The sequence below is a fragment of the Prinia subflava genome, chromosome 14 (genome assembly GCF_021018805.1).
Source record: "Prinia subflava isolate CZ2003 ecotype Zambia chromosome 14, Cam_Psub_1.2, whole genome shotgun sequence".
Taxonomy (NCBI): domain Eukaryota; kingdom Metazoa; phylum Chordata; class Aves; order Passeriformes; family Cisticolidae; genus Prinia; species Prinia subflava.
Genome location: NC_086260.1, coordinates 2,850,801 through 2,866,446, shown reverse-complemented (window position 1 = coordinate 2,866,446; position 15,646 = coordinate 2,850,801). Strand labels below are relative to the sequence as shown.

Genomic DNA, 15,646 nt, shown 5'->3' with positions numbered 1-15,646 from the left:
TGGGGAGGCAGAATACCTGCTGATCTGTCTTAATAAGAGGTTAAAATAACATTCTCCAAACTGTTTGACAACTTCTTTTTACATTTACAGCATGCTCTCACCACAATCTGCTTTGAAATCAATTCAGCTCCAGGATTCCCAAGCGGATTTCAGCAGCCTGCTGTTCCAAAGCTCCACTGAGGAGTCACACAGCTGAAGCAAACAGGTAATGTTGGCCTGGAACACAAACCCAGGCTCCAAAAAGCAGATTTTTCTGTCAGGATTGAGCCTTTCTTGAGAGTTTTGAGGGAGATGGGGCCGGCAGCTGGAAAAGTTTCTTGAATTGCATCAACTCTTGTCTCTGTAGGTGCTGACTGGGGTTCCACACACCCTCCTCAGTGCCAGCAATTCTACAATTGTGGATCAGTCAGGGATGTGCATCCGTAATGGGTGCTCCAGGCTCCCCTCAACCCTGCCCCACCACACCAGCTGGCTTTTGGAATAGGAAAATCAGCTTTTTACTTTACTTCTTGTTGGTCCTCCTATCCACCAACTCCCCAAGGGCACTAAAGTGACTCTTGGCAAGTGCCCAGTGCAGGGAGTGACCTGAAATGGGTGCACAGGGAGGATGGATGCTGCTTTAACAACGTCACTGCCCTTTCTTTACAGCTCCTGACTAAGCCAAAAACAAATCCCGGCCTCCTGAACCTCCATGGAAAGCTAAATCCATCTACCTTGGAGCTGTGTGCAGGACTCCAAGCCCCAACACAAGCACTGGGCACAGCAGGAAGGGGATGGAAGGAGAGGCTGGCACAGCACAGGATCAGGAGGAAACCACAGCCAGGGGACTGCCCAGGGCAGCCACAGGATTCCCTCCATCCCTCCTGCACTGGAGGTCCTGGAAGGCAAACTCATCTATCCCCAGCAAACCCTGGGGATAAACCTCTCCATTTTCATGTTCCATGAAGAACAGGCACTGCCCTCCTCCCCAGAGCCGTGCTGACCATCCTGGAGAGGATGCACTGCCCTGCTCTTGGCAGGCCTGGCAAAGCCAAGGGGCACAGAATTCACCAGAGCCAAGCTCTGGGGACAGGACAGGAGCTTCTCCCCTCCCCTCACACACCTGGCAGCACTGGGGATGCTGGAGAAGAGCAAAGGGATCACCAAGGCAAGCCTGAGCTCCACGAGGTAAAGAAAAACAACTCTGCAGAGCTGATGTGGCAGCAGAGAGGAGATCCCAACAGCAGCTCCAAACCCTGGGAGCTGTCTGGCACAGCAAGAAAAGCAAATCTCTGCACCAATTCAGCAGCTCAGCAACAACACAGTGCTGCTCCTCATTCTAAAACAGAGTTTCGAGAGAAGCTGCAGCAATCACACAGCAAGAATCTGCAATGTCCAGTTAAAGACAAACACACATTGCAGCTCTCCCATCAGCATCCTGAATGCACTCAAATACCTTCTGCCTGCTCTGAAAGCACATCCCTGCGTGGCAAAGGTTCCTTTAATTCACTCGCTTTTAATATTTTTGCATTATTTACCATGTCTAGCACATGCTTGGGTTCTAAACTCTACATCACTTGTGCATTTCAAAGCCTCTGGGCTCTCCTCAAGTGCAGCTGAAACCTTGAATGTGGGAACTTAGTTCTGAGAGAGGAGTCAGAGATGATTGTTACCTGCAAGGCAGCCAACAAACGGCACCAGGAGCAGCTGCCCCCACAGCAGCAGCAGCATCTTCAGTCTCCTGAATTCAGCAGCTCTGCTTGTCTCAGAGGAACTGTGTTTAATTCTTTCAGAGGGCAAGGTTTAACCTGTTAAAAGAACAGACACCAAGTTGAATCCCTTGATGGTCCTTAAGAACTTACTTCCTTGTTAATGCACTTTTAAATAAATACAAATTTAGCACATCCTTTCATGTTCCTCTTTTTTCCAGGACTAAATCCCCCAACAGAAGGGTGCATTCATATTTCACATTTTCTCATGTACAGGAGGTGCTGGAAGTTTTATTCTCCAGCAGGAGCAGAGCTGAGAGCTAAGTTGATTTTGCAGTTCCCACTTCCCACCAAGCTCCAGCACTGATTTATTTGTGGGATACAGTGGATTTAAAGGGAGGGAGTACACAAGGTGCACTCATACACAGCTCAGCAGCTGAACACATCTGGGAGGAGCAGCTTGTGCTGCTGGCAACAGCACAAACCAGGAGCTGATTCCATTAAAGCCATATCCAACCCATCCTTTTTTCAATGTACTGGAGGGTGATGTGCTCACCAATGGCTTTTACAATTCCTCTTTGGACTTCTGCACCAGGTGCAACAAACCAATTTACTGCCACTTTTACCTCTGCCACAGCATACCAACCTGTCTATGACATTATTTTACTTATAGTTCTTTTCCTAAAGAAGCTTTACAGTAATTTTTCTTCAATCGTAGGACAATTCTGGCCTTTGTATTTCCTGGATGTCACTTCCACAGCATCCTCTTTCTTCAGAGGAAGGGGAGGCAGGCAGGACACAGCCCAGACTAAATGATTCCTTCTGGACATTAGCCTACAGATCACTGCAGGGCAATATTAAAGTCAAGAAAGCACCTACTAATTCTGAGGAGCCAGCTCTGAGCTGTCTGAACTTGATGTTTGCATGTGAATTACCCCCTTTTTTTAAAAATTAGAATTAAGGGTTTAATATTGCTGTAGAACAAATGTTGGAATTTCCAGCTAAGCTCCCCAGAAAAAGAATTCAGAGGATCCTCTCTGATACATCCCCAAGCCAGGAGAATTTACTCTCCTCCAAAACACATCACCCTTTGCCACAAGGTATTTTTCCTCATGCTGCTGTCCCTGTGGGACCCACTGTCACCTCCACGCAGGGCTGGCAGTGGCATCCTGCACCCAGTGCTCAAGTTCTTGCTTTCTCATTTTCCCCACGTGCTTCTGAAGCAGAAAATCAGCAAATCCAACCCCTGACATCTCTGTCAAGTATCAGGCATTGATCCTGGCATTGAAGCTGGCACAGAGGAAGGCTCCCTGCAGGGATGCAGCAATGCCCAGGCACCCCAAAGGGAAGGGGAAAATCACACCCAGGGCAATTCGGAGGGAATATCCCAGCCCTGGGTACTATTTTAGGAGCCTCACCCAGGTTCTCACAGACCTCAGATCAAAAAATGTTTGCAACACGCAACTGAAATGTTTTTGGTTTCCGAAAGGAGTGGTCAGAGTACAATAAATTCTGTTTATTTTGCATGGTAAAAACCTCACAACAGAGCTTTGGCAGCAGTGTAATTCTTCACAGAATCACAGAATATCCCAAGCTACAAAGATCATAAATCCACCTCTCTGGCCAGCACAGGACACCCTGAGGGTCACAGCCTGTGCCTCACAGCATTCTCCAAACTTTCCTTTGAGCCAGAAAAAAAAGGGAGACTGCAAAGAAACCTGTTCTGTGGGACCTGCAGTTCAAGGCTTTACTTTTCTCCTTTTCTGTTTGGTTTTTGGTTTCATTTTTTTCCTTTCCTTTGCAAAGCAAAGCCACCAAAAAAAAAAAAAAAATCCCAAACTACCAGAATCAAAAGAAAACCCCACAAAAAAAGGACAAACTGAAACAACAAAAAATAAAACAACAAAAAAATGCTTTTTGCTGAAGCTGTAATCTTGGAGTTGGCCATTCCTCACCCTGTGTTTCCAAGGGGCACCAGCAAAGAAATAAAGAAGGGAATGTTATCCATGGAACAGCCAGACAGCACAGAAACTTCCAAAACAGCCCAGCTTGGGCTGCAGGGCTAAATCCTGCTGGGGCATCACCATCCCAGCCCCAGGGGCATTCCAGATGTGGAATCCAGGAATTCCACAGCCAGAAGGGCAGGGAGGGCAGAGGGGAGGAGGTGAGGCAGGAATATTAAAGTAGGTCACCCTTGTGTGTCAGCTTTCTTGCAGTCTTGCAAGGAAATAAAAAAGGAAAATATGGAGAAGCTAAATTAATTTGGTTTTGTTCTCTAAGTGCTCTGGGCAAAGCAGAGCATGATAGATCCATTTCAGGCCAGAAAAAAAACTGCTTTGGTGGAAGCTAAAAAAAAAATTTAAAAATTGAAAGCTTTGCATGTGGGTATAAAATCATAAAAATACATCCCAACCTCTGGCTGCATTATATTTTAATAAATTTTAATATCTAAAGAGAGAACAGTAGCTACCAGCTAACGCTGTAAGACTTAAATTACTTTAAACACTTCATTTTCCCTGTGTTCTGCAAGGTTTTGCTAATCCAGGCTCTATTCCTGAATACCACTGCTTCATTTTAAAAGCACCACCCCTAGGAGTGCTCGAATTTCCAGCTCCAAGCCAGATAAATGCATCCTCGTGCTCAACTGTCTGCTCTTTATAGAGATGCAAACCCAGATGTGCACCCAAAGGATGAATTTATTGAAGTTTCTCCTCAGTTCATTGCTTCCCTACAAAGAAAAGCAGCCCAAAGTTGTTTTTTCTCTGCAGAGAGGTACATGAAGGACCAAGTCAGTGGGATCAGGCTGTTCACAGACCCTTGGTCAATGCCTGGCACTGGAGAAAGCTTCTGCCTTGGAAATTGCTCCAAAAGGAAAGAAAAAAATCAAATATTGAACACCCCAGCAGCTCAGCTTCACTGTAACCTCTTCTTTCTTACCACGACGATCTAAAAATTAAGGTGTTAAAACCCCCAAAACATTATGTTAGAAAGGCTGCAGTGAGTTGCTTTTTGTAATATAGATACTCCAATTATTTCTCACGTGGAAATAACCTGCAAAGAAACCCAGTGCCAAACCAGGGATCCAAAATCCAAGGGCAATACTGAGCATCTCTGCCACCTCCACAGCTCCCAGCTGCTCCTCAGGTTCCAGCCCCTGGCCTCTGCATTTTGTTTTCAAAATGTCCCATCTTACAAATTAAATTTTAATGTAATATTAAAATATCCCCATTAAAATATCCCTATTAAAATAGTAATAATAATAAAATATCAATTATAATAAAATTACTCTTGATATTAAGAGTTATTTCATGTCCCTCTGTATAGAAGCAAAGGGGAAGATCCACAACATCATCTGGGGGGTTTTGGAAATAAGACTTAAACTGGCTCCCCCGAAATTCTGCACTATGTATGTAAAGGCCAGAAAAAATAAAGACCAACAGTACCTGGTATGGTTGGAAATGATTGTAAAGAAACAAAGTAATAGCCACAGAATATGTTAAATGAAACAGAAATTTATTGTTTAAATCAGGAAGTTTCCTATTATTAGGTAGTGCTCTGTTTTCTGAAGCCAAAGTTACTTCAAGGCAGTAAAAAAGCAAAGGTGTGAAGTGGTGCAAAAAATACCAGGAGAAATTAATGGATTACATTTCTTTATTATTTATTTCTTCAACTTTCAGAGAAAAGTCAGTTCTCATGAGTTGCTTCAGCCAATTTTTGATGGAAACAACCAATTATCCAGAAAAAAAATCCAACCCAAACAAACTACCAGCCAAACAAATTAAGTAGGATGGGAGCACACACACATATAAAAAATTCAGCTTCATTTTTTTTCCTTTAAAATTAGCCTTCCAAGACCTCAGAACTTTCAGATCATATAATATGGCAAGTGATGCATATGAATGTCTGAAGAAAATAAAAAGTTTGGGAAAGGTTCAAGAGTCAGTAATTTTATTCAGTGACCTTAATTTTTACTACACGGAGTCAAACATAAAACGCAGTAGTTCCCTAAAGGTGGAATTTTTTATTTCTATAAATAGAAGTAGAACCTGTCAGAGCTGGCTGGCAAGTTCATTTTCAACTTGGAGTTGGAGCAGGAGGAATTTGTAGAGTCATCGAGTCTAAATTAATCAGAAACTCCTGGAACTCAGGAGAGCTATGGAGACCCAGAACTTATTTTTCTGTATCGATCACAGAACACAGCACAGAAAATCAAGTGATGTCCTGACACTAGAGGTCAGCAGATCTTGGCTAAGGCAGGGGAATTATTAACATCTCATAAAACCATGGAATTATTTGGGTTGGAAAGGACCATAAAGATCATCCCAGTGCCACCCCTGCCATGGCAGGGACACCTCCCACTGTCCCAGTGTCCAACCTGGCCTTGGGAACTGCCAGGGATCCAGGGGCAGCCACAGCTGCTCTGGGGCCTTCATGTGGATAAATAATGAGATTTACACTCAAATTAATGCTGAAATCACCTCTACAGCACAGCACAAAAAGATGAGGTGCTGAACACTCCATAAGAAGCTCAAGCAGCCCATTTTAGCATTTTTCAGTATTTATTTAGGGGAGTGATATCCATCTCTGGTTACCCTCAAAATGAGATCAGTTGTGTGAAGTGACTCAATGCACTTGGTTTCCATGAGCAAAGAGCTGAGCTGGCATTGCCCTCACCACTGAATCCAGCCTCTGCCCCCTCCAAGCCTGAAAGGAACCAATTCCACGGTGAAAATATTCCAGTTTTGCATGGGAACTCCACACCAACCTCTCCATGGTCAATAAAAACAATCACAAAAATGCTGCAGCCTACAGGCTCTTGAAAACCCCAAAGGAAGGAGAACTAAATCCCTTTGGTAGTTCTCCTTTTGTACCTGATTTATCAAGCCAATCTTTTCTAATATCAGGTAATCTCCAGATTTTGCTTTGCTACCAACACAGCCCAGTTCACTTGGAGCTGCCTGTGCTGAGATGAATCCAACTCCAAAGTGCTAAAGGTATCTGCAAATACCCAGGCAAGGTTAGAGTGCCCAATGCCACAGCTGACCACTAATTATTTACTAAAATCAAACTGGTATTTGTTGCACTGAAGCAGAGATGGTGCCAGTTTAAGAGGAGAACTTAGAAGGGAGTTTTGTCATTCAATTTGTAATTTGTAGTTCAATTTGTAATTCAATTTGACATCATCCACCAGGCAGATCTGGAGAGTAAGATATCAGAGTAATTCCATGTAAGAGATTGGAAAGGCTTTGGAAAACAAAACACAGAGGCAATATTGACCAGCACAGAGCCAGCAGTGGCAGCACACTTCTGAAAGAAACACAAACCACTACACCTGAAAGGCTGTAAATCAAAAAGGATTGACCACTTAAAAGCTACAGCAGCAAGACAAAGAGCAGAGTTAAAAAACCTGCTAAGCAATGCTGTGGCCTGTTCCTGAGACCCAGGAAAAATGGGATTGCTGCAGCTCCTTTGGGGTCTCATTAGATCCCTGCTCCCCAGCAGCAGCTCTCATTAGGAAGCTGCTGCCCAGGTATCTCCTGTGAGGTGCCCGTGGCTCTTCCTCAGCACACAAATCCTCCTGACCGAGCTGCAAGCACAAAAACCTGCAAGGAACCTCCACAGAAACTTCTCCATTACCGAGCACCGGGCAGGATTAAAGTTCTCTCCAGTGTGCCATTAGCAGAGGCTTAGTTAAAAGCATCGTTTTATACAAAATTAATTTACAACAGCTTAATATGGAAGGAGCAGCAACTGTTCTGTGGGGAGTTTTATTACAGCTTCTTCTGTCTGGCTGCGTTTATCGACTCTCAGGCAGGGTCCCCTGCCTCCCCAGCCCATCCATCCTCTGCACTTGATCTGATTTTCCCTGGAACAGCTCACACAGGTGCTGTGCTCTGCAGAACACCCTCCCTGGCCCTGGAACTTATTCCACTCCCTCCTTCTCCCACTGCAGCAAAGAGCGTTTGTAGTGATTGAACTCCCCATCTCTGCACACCGAGTGTCACAGAACATCTCTGCTTTTTATCTCCCATTCCTCTCGACAGTCCAGCCCCCAGGCTCTTCTCAACTCCCTGCCTGCAGCTCTGCCATCTCAGAGCTGGAGCCACCAAAAATCCTTCAGCTCAGCTCAGCTCAGCCCTTACCACATTCCATCTCGACAAAAGCAGCACAGTTGTAAAAAGAAAATAATTAAGGAATGACATTTATCCTAAAGTCCTCAGGAATCCTGCTGGATTTAGACCATCACCTTCCACAACTCTGCTCAACCACTGGAGAGCCTCTCCACATCTTTATTCTGCAGCACCTGTGGGGACAGCTCAGCTCAGTCAATCCTGGGACACCCACGGGGACACTTCACAGAGAACCAGCTCTGCAATCCTCCCAAAGTTTTCCAGGAAAAGTTTACCAGACTCTCTTTAAACTCTTGCCATTTATTCAGTTATGAGATGCAGTTTAAAATTAGCAAGTCTGAAGTAACAGCAACTCAAAACTCAACAGATTTGGTTTGTTGAAGATCAATTCCCACCACAGTGACCCAAATCTCATGCCCTGTGTAGTTCCTGGAAACAATTTTTGGTGTTGGTGCAGTGAAAGTGTCACAGTGATAGAGCAGATTAATTTTTCAAATTCAAAATGCAGCTATTTAAATTAAATCACAATTATATTGCCCTTTTCTTCATTACTTAGTGAAACGTCCACACACTGAAGTGCTGTGGAAATCTCCTTTATTTTGTCTGCACACAGACTTGGTGTGCCCTGCTCAACACCAAACTCACTGCCAGGCTCCAAGCAAAACCTTCATTCAGTGAAAAAATGATGCTTCCCAAACACACAGGAGGGAAGGATGTTAAAACCCAAATATTGTCAGGCTGCAGTGTCATGGGAAGAATTCTTTACCTGTGGTAACCCAGAATAAGTTTGAGATTCCATACAAGTGCTAATAAAATTGAAAAGCAGATATTCATATTCACCACTCACTGCCAAAAGCCAACTTCAGCTGCTACTTCAAATATTTCCATTTATTGCTCTGTACAGATACATTTCTCTATACTTCAGTAATTATTACATGCCTTCCCAACCAATGACAGCACAAAATTGTGCATTTAAACCCATGCTGATTAACACAAAAACGCTAAAATTGCAATGCACCCTTGATGACATGACCTGTCTCTGCCCATTAATTCTTCCTTTCTTGGAATAACAATATTTTTACACCAATAATGAACTTGAAAAATTCTTTTTTATTTTTTTTTTCCCAGAAGAGTGACCTGTCACAAGTCAAGCATTTCCTGCGTTATTTTCAGCCCCTGTTGTTGTAATTTGTATGCCTGAGGCTTTCCCCTGTGGCCTAGCAATTCCAGACACCCTTTTGATAATATTTATGGGTCACCACCTTCAACCAGGCAGCCCAAGCCAGGTACTTCCAGAGGTCAGGAATTCTGTGAACCCACATGACAGCATGACACAAATCACTTCAAAATAATGTAGGGCTCGAGAATTATGATTAAAAAATCAGAGCTGTTGGAATTTTAAAAAAATCGAATATGAAGCTGGGTGAACTCTGGCTTGTGTAGCTGCAGTGGGGGGAAAGGGTGAGACCTGATTTTTATTTCCATAAAGGAATGACTCTGATGCCTGGATTGTGTTCCAAACTCTCCAGGGCTGCCAGGAGCACAGGGTAGCCTTGGGATGGAGGAGATGCTGCTGCTGAGTCAATTCTTAGTCCCTGAAAAGAAGGGTGACCATTGGAATCAGAATGGTTTGGGTTGGATCATCCCATTCCACCCCTGCCATGGGCAGGGACACCTCCCACTGTCCCAGGCTGCTCCAGCCCTGTCCAGCCTGGCCTTGGGCACTGCCAGGGATCCAGGGGCAGCCACAGCTGCTCTGGGCACCCTGTGCCAGGGCCTCAGAACCCTCATAGGGAGGAATTTCTTCCCAATATCCCATCTAAACCCACTCTCTGTCAGTGTGAAGCCATTCCCTGTGTGCTGTCCCTCCATCCCTGGTCATTGTCTCTCCCCATGTTTCCCGTGGCTCCTTTAGGTCCTGCAAGGCCACCCTGAGGTGACCCCAAAGCTTCTCCTGTGCAGGTGAGCAATGCCAGCTGTGCCAGCCTTTCCTCCCCAAAGCTTCTCCTGTGCAGGTGAGCAATGCCAGCTGTGCCAGCCTTTCCTCCCCAAAGCTTCTCCTGTCCAGGTGAGCAATGCCAGCTGTGCCAGCCTTTCCTCCCAGCTCTGCTCCATCCCTCTGATCCCCCTGTGCCTCCTCTGGGCTCTGCAGCAGCTCCAGCTCCTCCCTGTGCTGGGCAGGGCTGGGGCAGCTCTGCAGGTGGGTCCCACCTGAGAGGGGCAGAATCCCCCCTCTCCTGCTGGGATCAGCCCAGGACACTTCTGTGATCCATTCCTCATTCCCGAGTCTGGAGCCTTCACCAACACACACAGAGCTGTGTCTGGAGAGGCACAAAAATCAGCATTTCTCTCCGAGCACCTTCAGTGCCATCCACTACAAACCACAGCTTCAAAAGCCTCTTTCATCCTGCACGGCTGCCCCAATAAAAACTCCTCACTTTCCACTGCATACATAATTCCACTTTGATATTCCTCGGCCAGAACAAAGTTGATCCGCGCCTCTCGAGGTGTCCCAGACGGAATTAAACACCCACATCCACACGGATCCCTGGAATGCTGATCCACACTGGCTGCCCTGGCTCCAAGGGTCACCCGCAGCAATTTGTCAGCAGCTCCCTCTTCATCAAAAATTCAGAGGCTGCTGAATTTTCAATGATACTACGGCCCACCAGTAAAACCGTCTACATCAAATATTTTTTTAACCAGAATGTGCTGTTCTCCCTCATTTCTCTACTCAAAATTACAGGATAGGACAAGATCCTACACCTGAGATGGGTTTCAAATCCCAGGAAGTGAAATTCAGGTAGATCCTAAACTGAGGCATCCAGAGAGCAAAGTGACAACAGGCCAGCAAGCATTTGAATAAAGGGAACAAAAAATCCGACACAAACCCGAAGTCTGTCCAAAGATTTAAAGCCAATTAAAAATGAAACAATAAAAAACCAACCACAGACAGCCCATTAAACACCACAAAACAGCGACACAGACACTCCACTTAAAAAGTGCTGACAATATTACTCTGCAACTTAAAACAATGCAAAACTCAACACAAAAATACTCTCAACGTCCAAATGTACCAAAATTTGCATCAGCAGGGTCGTGTGTTTAACTTCTCCTAAGAAGTTACTTTGGTTTTCAGAGCTCTCTGTTGTTGCTTTAGCCCCAAAAATCCTCATCAAAACAAGCACTGCAGCCTGCCTGGTCCCTCTCACTCCAGGAGAAACTCCAACTCGATCAGAGCAGACAGAAACAACATTTCCAACCCACTAAACTTCCCTTACACTGACAATTTAAACTGCAGCATTTGAGAGAAATCAGGCCGTGCTGAATACCTTCAGAGCTGACAAATTAAATAGTCAGGCACTTTGGGATTGAAAAACTCCAGAGACTTTTCAGGTTAAACAGTAAAATTGTTGCTACCTACACATCCGTACACACGTATTTACAGAGAGATATAGATAAGGATCAGTCTAATAATGTATACTAAAGAGAATGGCAGAAAAACCTCTCCCTTCTCACTCTCTCCTTCCTCCTTCCAAGTCTCAATAATGCTCAAGTGCCTACAGGAAAATTTATTCCATTTAAATGGTGTTTTTGTCCCATGACCAACTCAACACAGGAAGAAATCCCTCCCACACCACCACATCTTTAAAATACCCAATCCAACCTTAAAACATGACCTGTGCACTGCATTAGCCAGGAATTTTCCAAAAAAAGCACTACAGCTCCTTCTTTGTCCCACTAAAAATTAAAAAGAATTCCTAACAGACATGAAGATGAGAACCTGCACCTCGCCCACCATGGCACTGGGGCTTCCCACTAAGCCCTGCCCTCAACCTGGCTTTTAAATGTAAAAAACCTCCAAGACTGCAGATTTTAAACTCTTTAATAATGCATTTTAATGCAGACTTTTCTGGTCAATTTACTCAGAGCAAGACAGGACAGCCTTTCCCCACTGCCCTGCAGATGTCTGGGTTGGTTTTATTTGGGGTTTTTAACATTAGAGAGTCTAATCCACCAAAAACTCAAACAAATAAATGTGTTACATGACACAAAGGCAGATGATTGTCCTCTAAATGGATGCTATACATGGTGTGAATTCGATATTTTACTATTATATTACCCGTTTGTTTCTTCCTGACCACCATCAGTGAAACTCCCCAAACCAAAACTGACACAAAATTGATGCTCCAGCATCACATTGGTTTACAGCCCAACATGCAACAGGTAAGGAGATGTTTTGTCTCTGTTTAATCACAAAAGAACAATTAATTCCCAAGTAGTAATAAAGCAAGAGAGAAAATTGGGATTAGGCGCTTCAAGCAGGGAAGCAAACAAGAGGAATAAAGAAAAAAAAAGTGAAATTTACACTTCATATACAGCTTTGCCAGCTTCTTCTTACTCTTTTCAAATATATCTATGTATGTAGCCTGGGAATGGAGGAGCTTGATAGAAATATTCACCAATTTCAGCCAGGAACTGAGCTTTGGGAGATATGGCCACAGGTACCCTTAATCTATCCTGTCTGTGATTATCTCCCTCCAAGTCACATGCAAGAAAATAATCCCCTGCAGCACAGAGCACTGATGTGAAAGGAAAGAAAAGCTCAAAGTCACAGCTGAATGGTTAGAGCTGAACCCATTTCAGCACTTTTTTTTTTTCCCCCTTCTACTTCTTACTTGAGACCAAGGCAGCTTAATCTGCATTGATGTCTATGAAGTTTCACTTGAAAAGTTCTTCAGTCTGAGAGAGTTTCCTCTCTTATGAATAGGAGTAAAATGCTCAAATATTTTTATGAAAAAGTTCCTTTTCTTTTTTACAAAGGAAACTATGAGACATTGCCTGAGAACTTGAATACTGCATTTCAGCCAAATTTCAAACCAGTAGCACAGATATTAATCAAAAAGTGGGATTGTAAGAGGAAAAACCACCCGACCAGGAGGCAGAACAAAACCCACAGGAGGCCATGAGAAAATCATTGGAGACGTTCAGGGGATGAGTGTGGCTGATTTTAGTGCACGTGACAGGAGAGCAAGAGAATCAAACCATTTAATGCTTATTATTAATAACACAGAACATGCTTTTTTCAATTATTATTTTCATTTTAATGAACACTTCGCCACCTCCTCCCACTCCTCACTTTCTCTGTGTTTTGCTGTCCCCATCTCTGCTCCTCTTCATTAATCCACTTAATTCTAGCATTAGTTTAGATACACATTTGCTTCATTAACTCACTGCTGGAGGAGGCCAGTTCCCAGACCCCTGTGATGGAAAGGGAAGTTCATCTCCGTTTCGTACAATCCAGATATTATAATTATTATTATTTGGGTATCTTTGTTCCTTGTGTCTCCAGGAAAATAAATCTTAGCATAACACTATAATTTGGAAAACGCAGAAATTGGAGGTTAAATTCCACTGAGTTTTCCTCCACTGAACCTAAAAAATAAATGTTACAGCCCATGCCAAAATTCATGGATGCAAATGTTGTTGAAAAGCAGGAAAGAACCAGACTTTTCATGCAAACAACTGTGGAAAACCTCTTCTTTCCTTCCCACTTAATGAGACCTCACTTTCAGGGAGAAAAAAAAACCCAATCAAGTAATGAAATTACTTAACAAGATCTCTTTAAATATCAGTACAAGGTTAGATGTGATAATGACTCCTCTGGCTTTGCTGGGCAAGTTTCACAGCCTTGGTTTAAAAAAAAAAACCACCCAAAACTCAAACAAAACTGGAAGGAGCAGAAAGCTACACTGAGATAACATTCAGTGGTGATGAACCTTAGAGTATCTAAAGAACTAAAAAAAAAAATCAATTTCTTGACTTAGGAACTAAATTCAAATTGGGAAATCTCTGTCTGACAAAGGTCTGAAAAACATGGAAAGAAAAGAAGATGGGGAGAGAGGTTAATTGGTTTGTACTGAAAGTACAAAGACACAAAATGCCCTGGGCATTTTGCCCTGGCAGGAGAACAATTCTGCAGAAGGGTGATGCAGAGAGAGCCCATGGAGGGGGATGGAGAAAAAAGCACAAATTTAAATTCAGGAGCTTCAGGAGCTTTATTTCATAATGATGATGATGATAATAATAATATTGTTGTGAGGTTAATTACAGCAAAGTGAGCTTGAGGTCCAACTCCAGAAAAGCTGCACTGGGAGCTTTACTAACCAGAAAGCTCCATTTCCCAAAGATCACTTCCCTTCAGAAAGTAACAATTCTTTTGCACCATGTCTAACAGGAAAGCAGCAGCAGCCCCAGGCCTGAGGAGATGCTGTTTTTCTTTCACATCTCCAAGGTTCACTTCATGTCTTAATGCACTTGGCGTTGCTCTCACCATTAATCGTGTACTGCAGACCAAGAGAAAGTGCTTTTCCAGAAATGACCTCAAACTAAATTCATAATTCTTTAGAAACCAATAAACCCACTGAACCAGAGAGCTCAGCCCTTCTGCAGTGGGCCACAGGCACACAAAGCTGCTTTATTCCCTTTAGCAAGATCCACCTTGATTTAAAGCACAGAGTGGAAACTGTTTATATGGTTTAACAGCAGTTCTGTGTTTTGAGCCAGGAAAGGAAGGAAGAGGCCACAAGACACCAGAGGTCCTTTATAAACAGAGACTAGAGACGTGCTACATAAATTCAATCCACCACTGAATCTGTATTTTTCTGTGCTGAAGCACAGTCCTACCTAATACTTCCTCTCAGATTTAAGGGCAGCACCCCTTAACTCCTTCCAGATGTTCCCAGAGAACTCCAGATCTTCTACATTTCATTTTTTCTGGAGTTACCATCTCCAGGAGGGAAGATGCTCTCTGAAGAATGGATATTTGTGTGTGTCAACACTTATACTGGATGGGTTCTCATCTTCCTCACAGGGAGAAGTTATTCTAAACTAAATACGGAATTTGAGTCGTCACATCTGTTAGACAGGGCCTGAAAGGTGCTGCAGCTGCTAAAATATTTGGGACACCTCTGCATCCCTCATTGTGCAGGAGAGTGAAGGTGAAAATCAGAGCCTTGAAGAGCACATTGTGCCAGGCTTGAAGTGGTGCCATCAATGCAAGAACAAAGTATAAACTCATCTACGAAAAAACCTTGCACAAGAGTACTTGAAACTGTGCCTGCAATGCATGTTTTTAACTCATTAAAAAGAATTTTAATTCTACAAAGGTTTTTGGAGCCTTTAGCTTTTTTTTTTTTTGACTAAGCAGACTATTGAATTCACCTGACCACAATGAATCAGAGAAGCAGGATTTTTCAAAGCATAATATTAAAGGAGACTTTCAAGACTTCTTTCACTTTCCTATAATATTAATTGGATCTCCATGTATTGGACATTGTGGAGAGGAGGAACAAAACCATAGAGCTTTGCCAACTGATGATAAAGCCTTGCTGGGATTTTGTTTCTAGAAGTACCAACCCCTTTTAGTCAGAAAAGTCGGGTATGTAAAACACATCCCAGTGAAAGCAAAGGCTGGACCTTTAAGAAATCCTCCACACAATGAGAATTATCAGAATAATGCATCCCTCAGAAGGGTTTGCAAGGAACCAGATAAATAACAAATAACAAGGGTGCCCAGAATTGCAATTTCCTGCATCTGGAGGCCCTGGTCTCTTCCAACCCAAACCATTCTGGGATTCTCTATAAGTTCATTATGAGTTAAACTTTACAAAAGCAAGGAGTAAATGGCTTTTCCATCAGTGCAACATTAACATTTCTTTTGTGAAAGTCACAACACCACATCAGCTCTCTGCTGCCACCCCTGCTTGTGTCTCAACCCCTTTTCACAGGTGCCATTTAACCAGTTCAAATCAATCTGAGAATGGA

General features: G+C 43.4%; 1 protein-coding gene across 2 annotated transcripts in view; it reads right to left on the bottom strand.

Moving 5' to 3' along the window:
• Positions 1-15,646, bottom strand: part of CNTN3 (contactin 3) — a 100,151-nt gene that overhangs the window by 74,029 nt on the left and 10,476 nt on the right. For both annotated transcript variants that reach the window (XM_063411679.1, XM_063411680.1), the window contains exon 2: positions 1,653-1,787. In XM_063411679.1, the coding sequence (XP_063267749.1) occupies positions 1,653-1,710 (58 nt within the window). In that variant the 5' untranslated portion in view covers positions 1,711-1,787. The remainder of the gene's footprint in view (positions 1-1,652; positions 1,788-15,646) is intronic.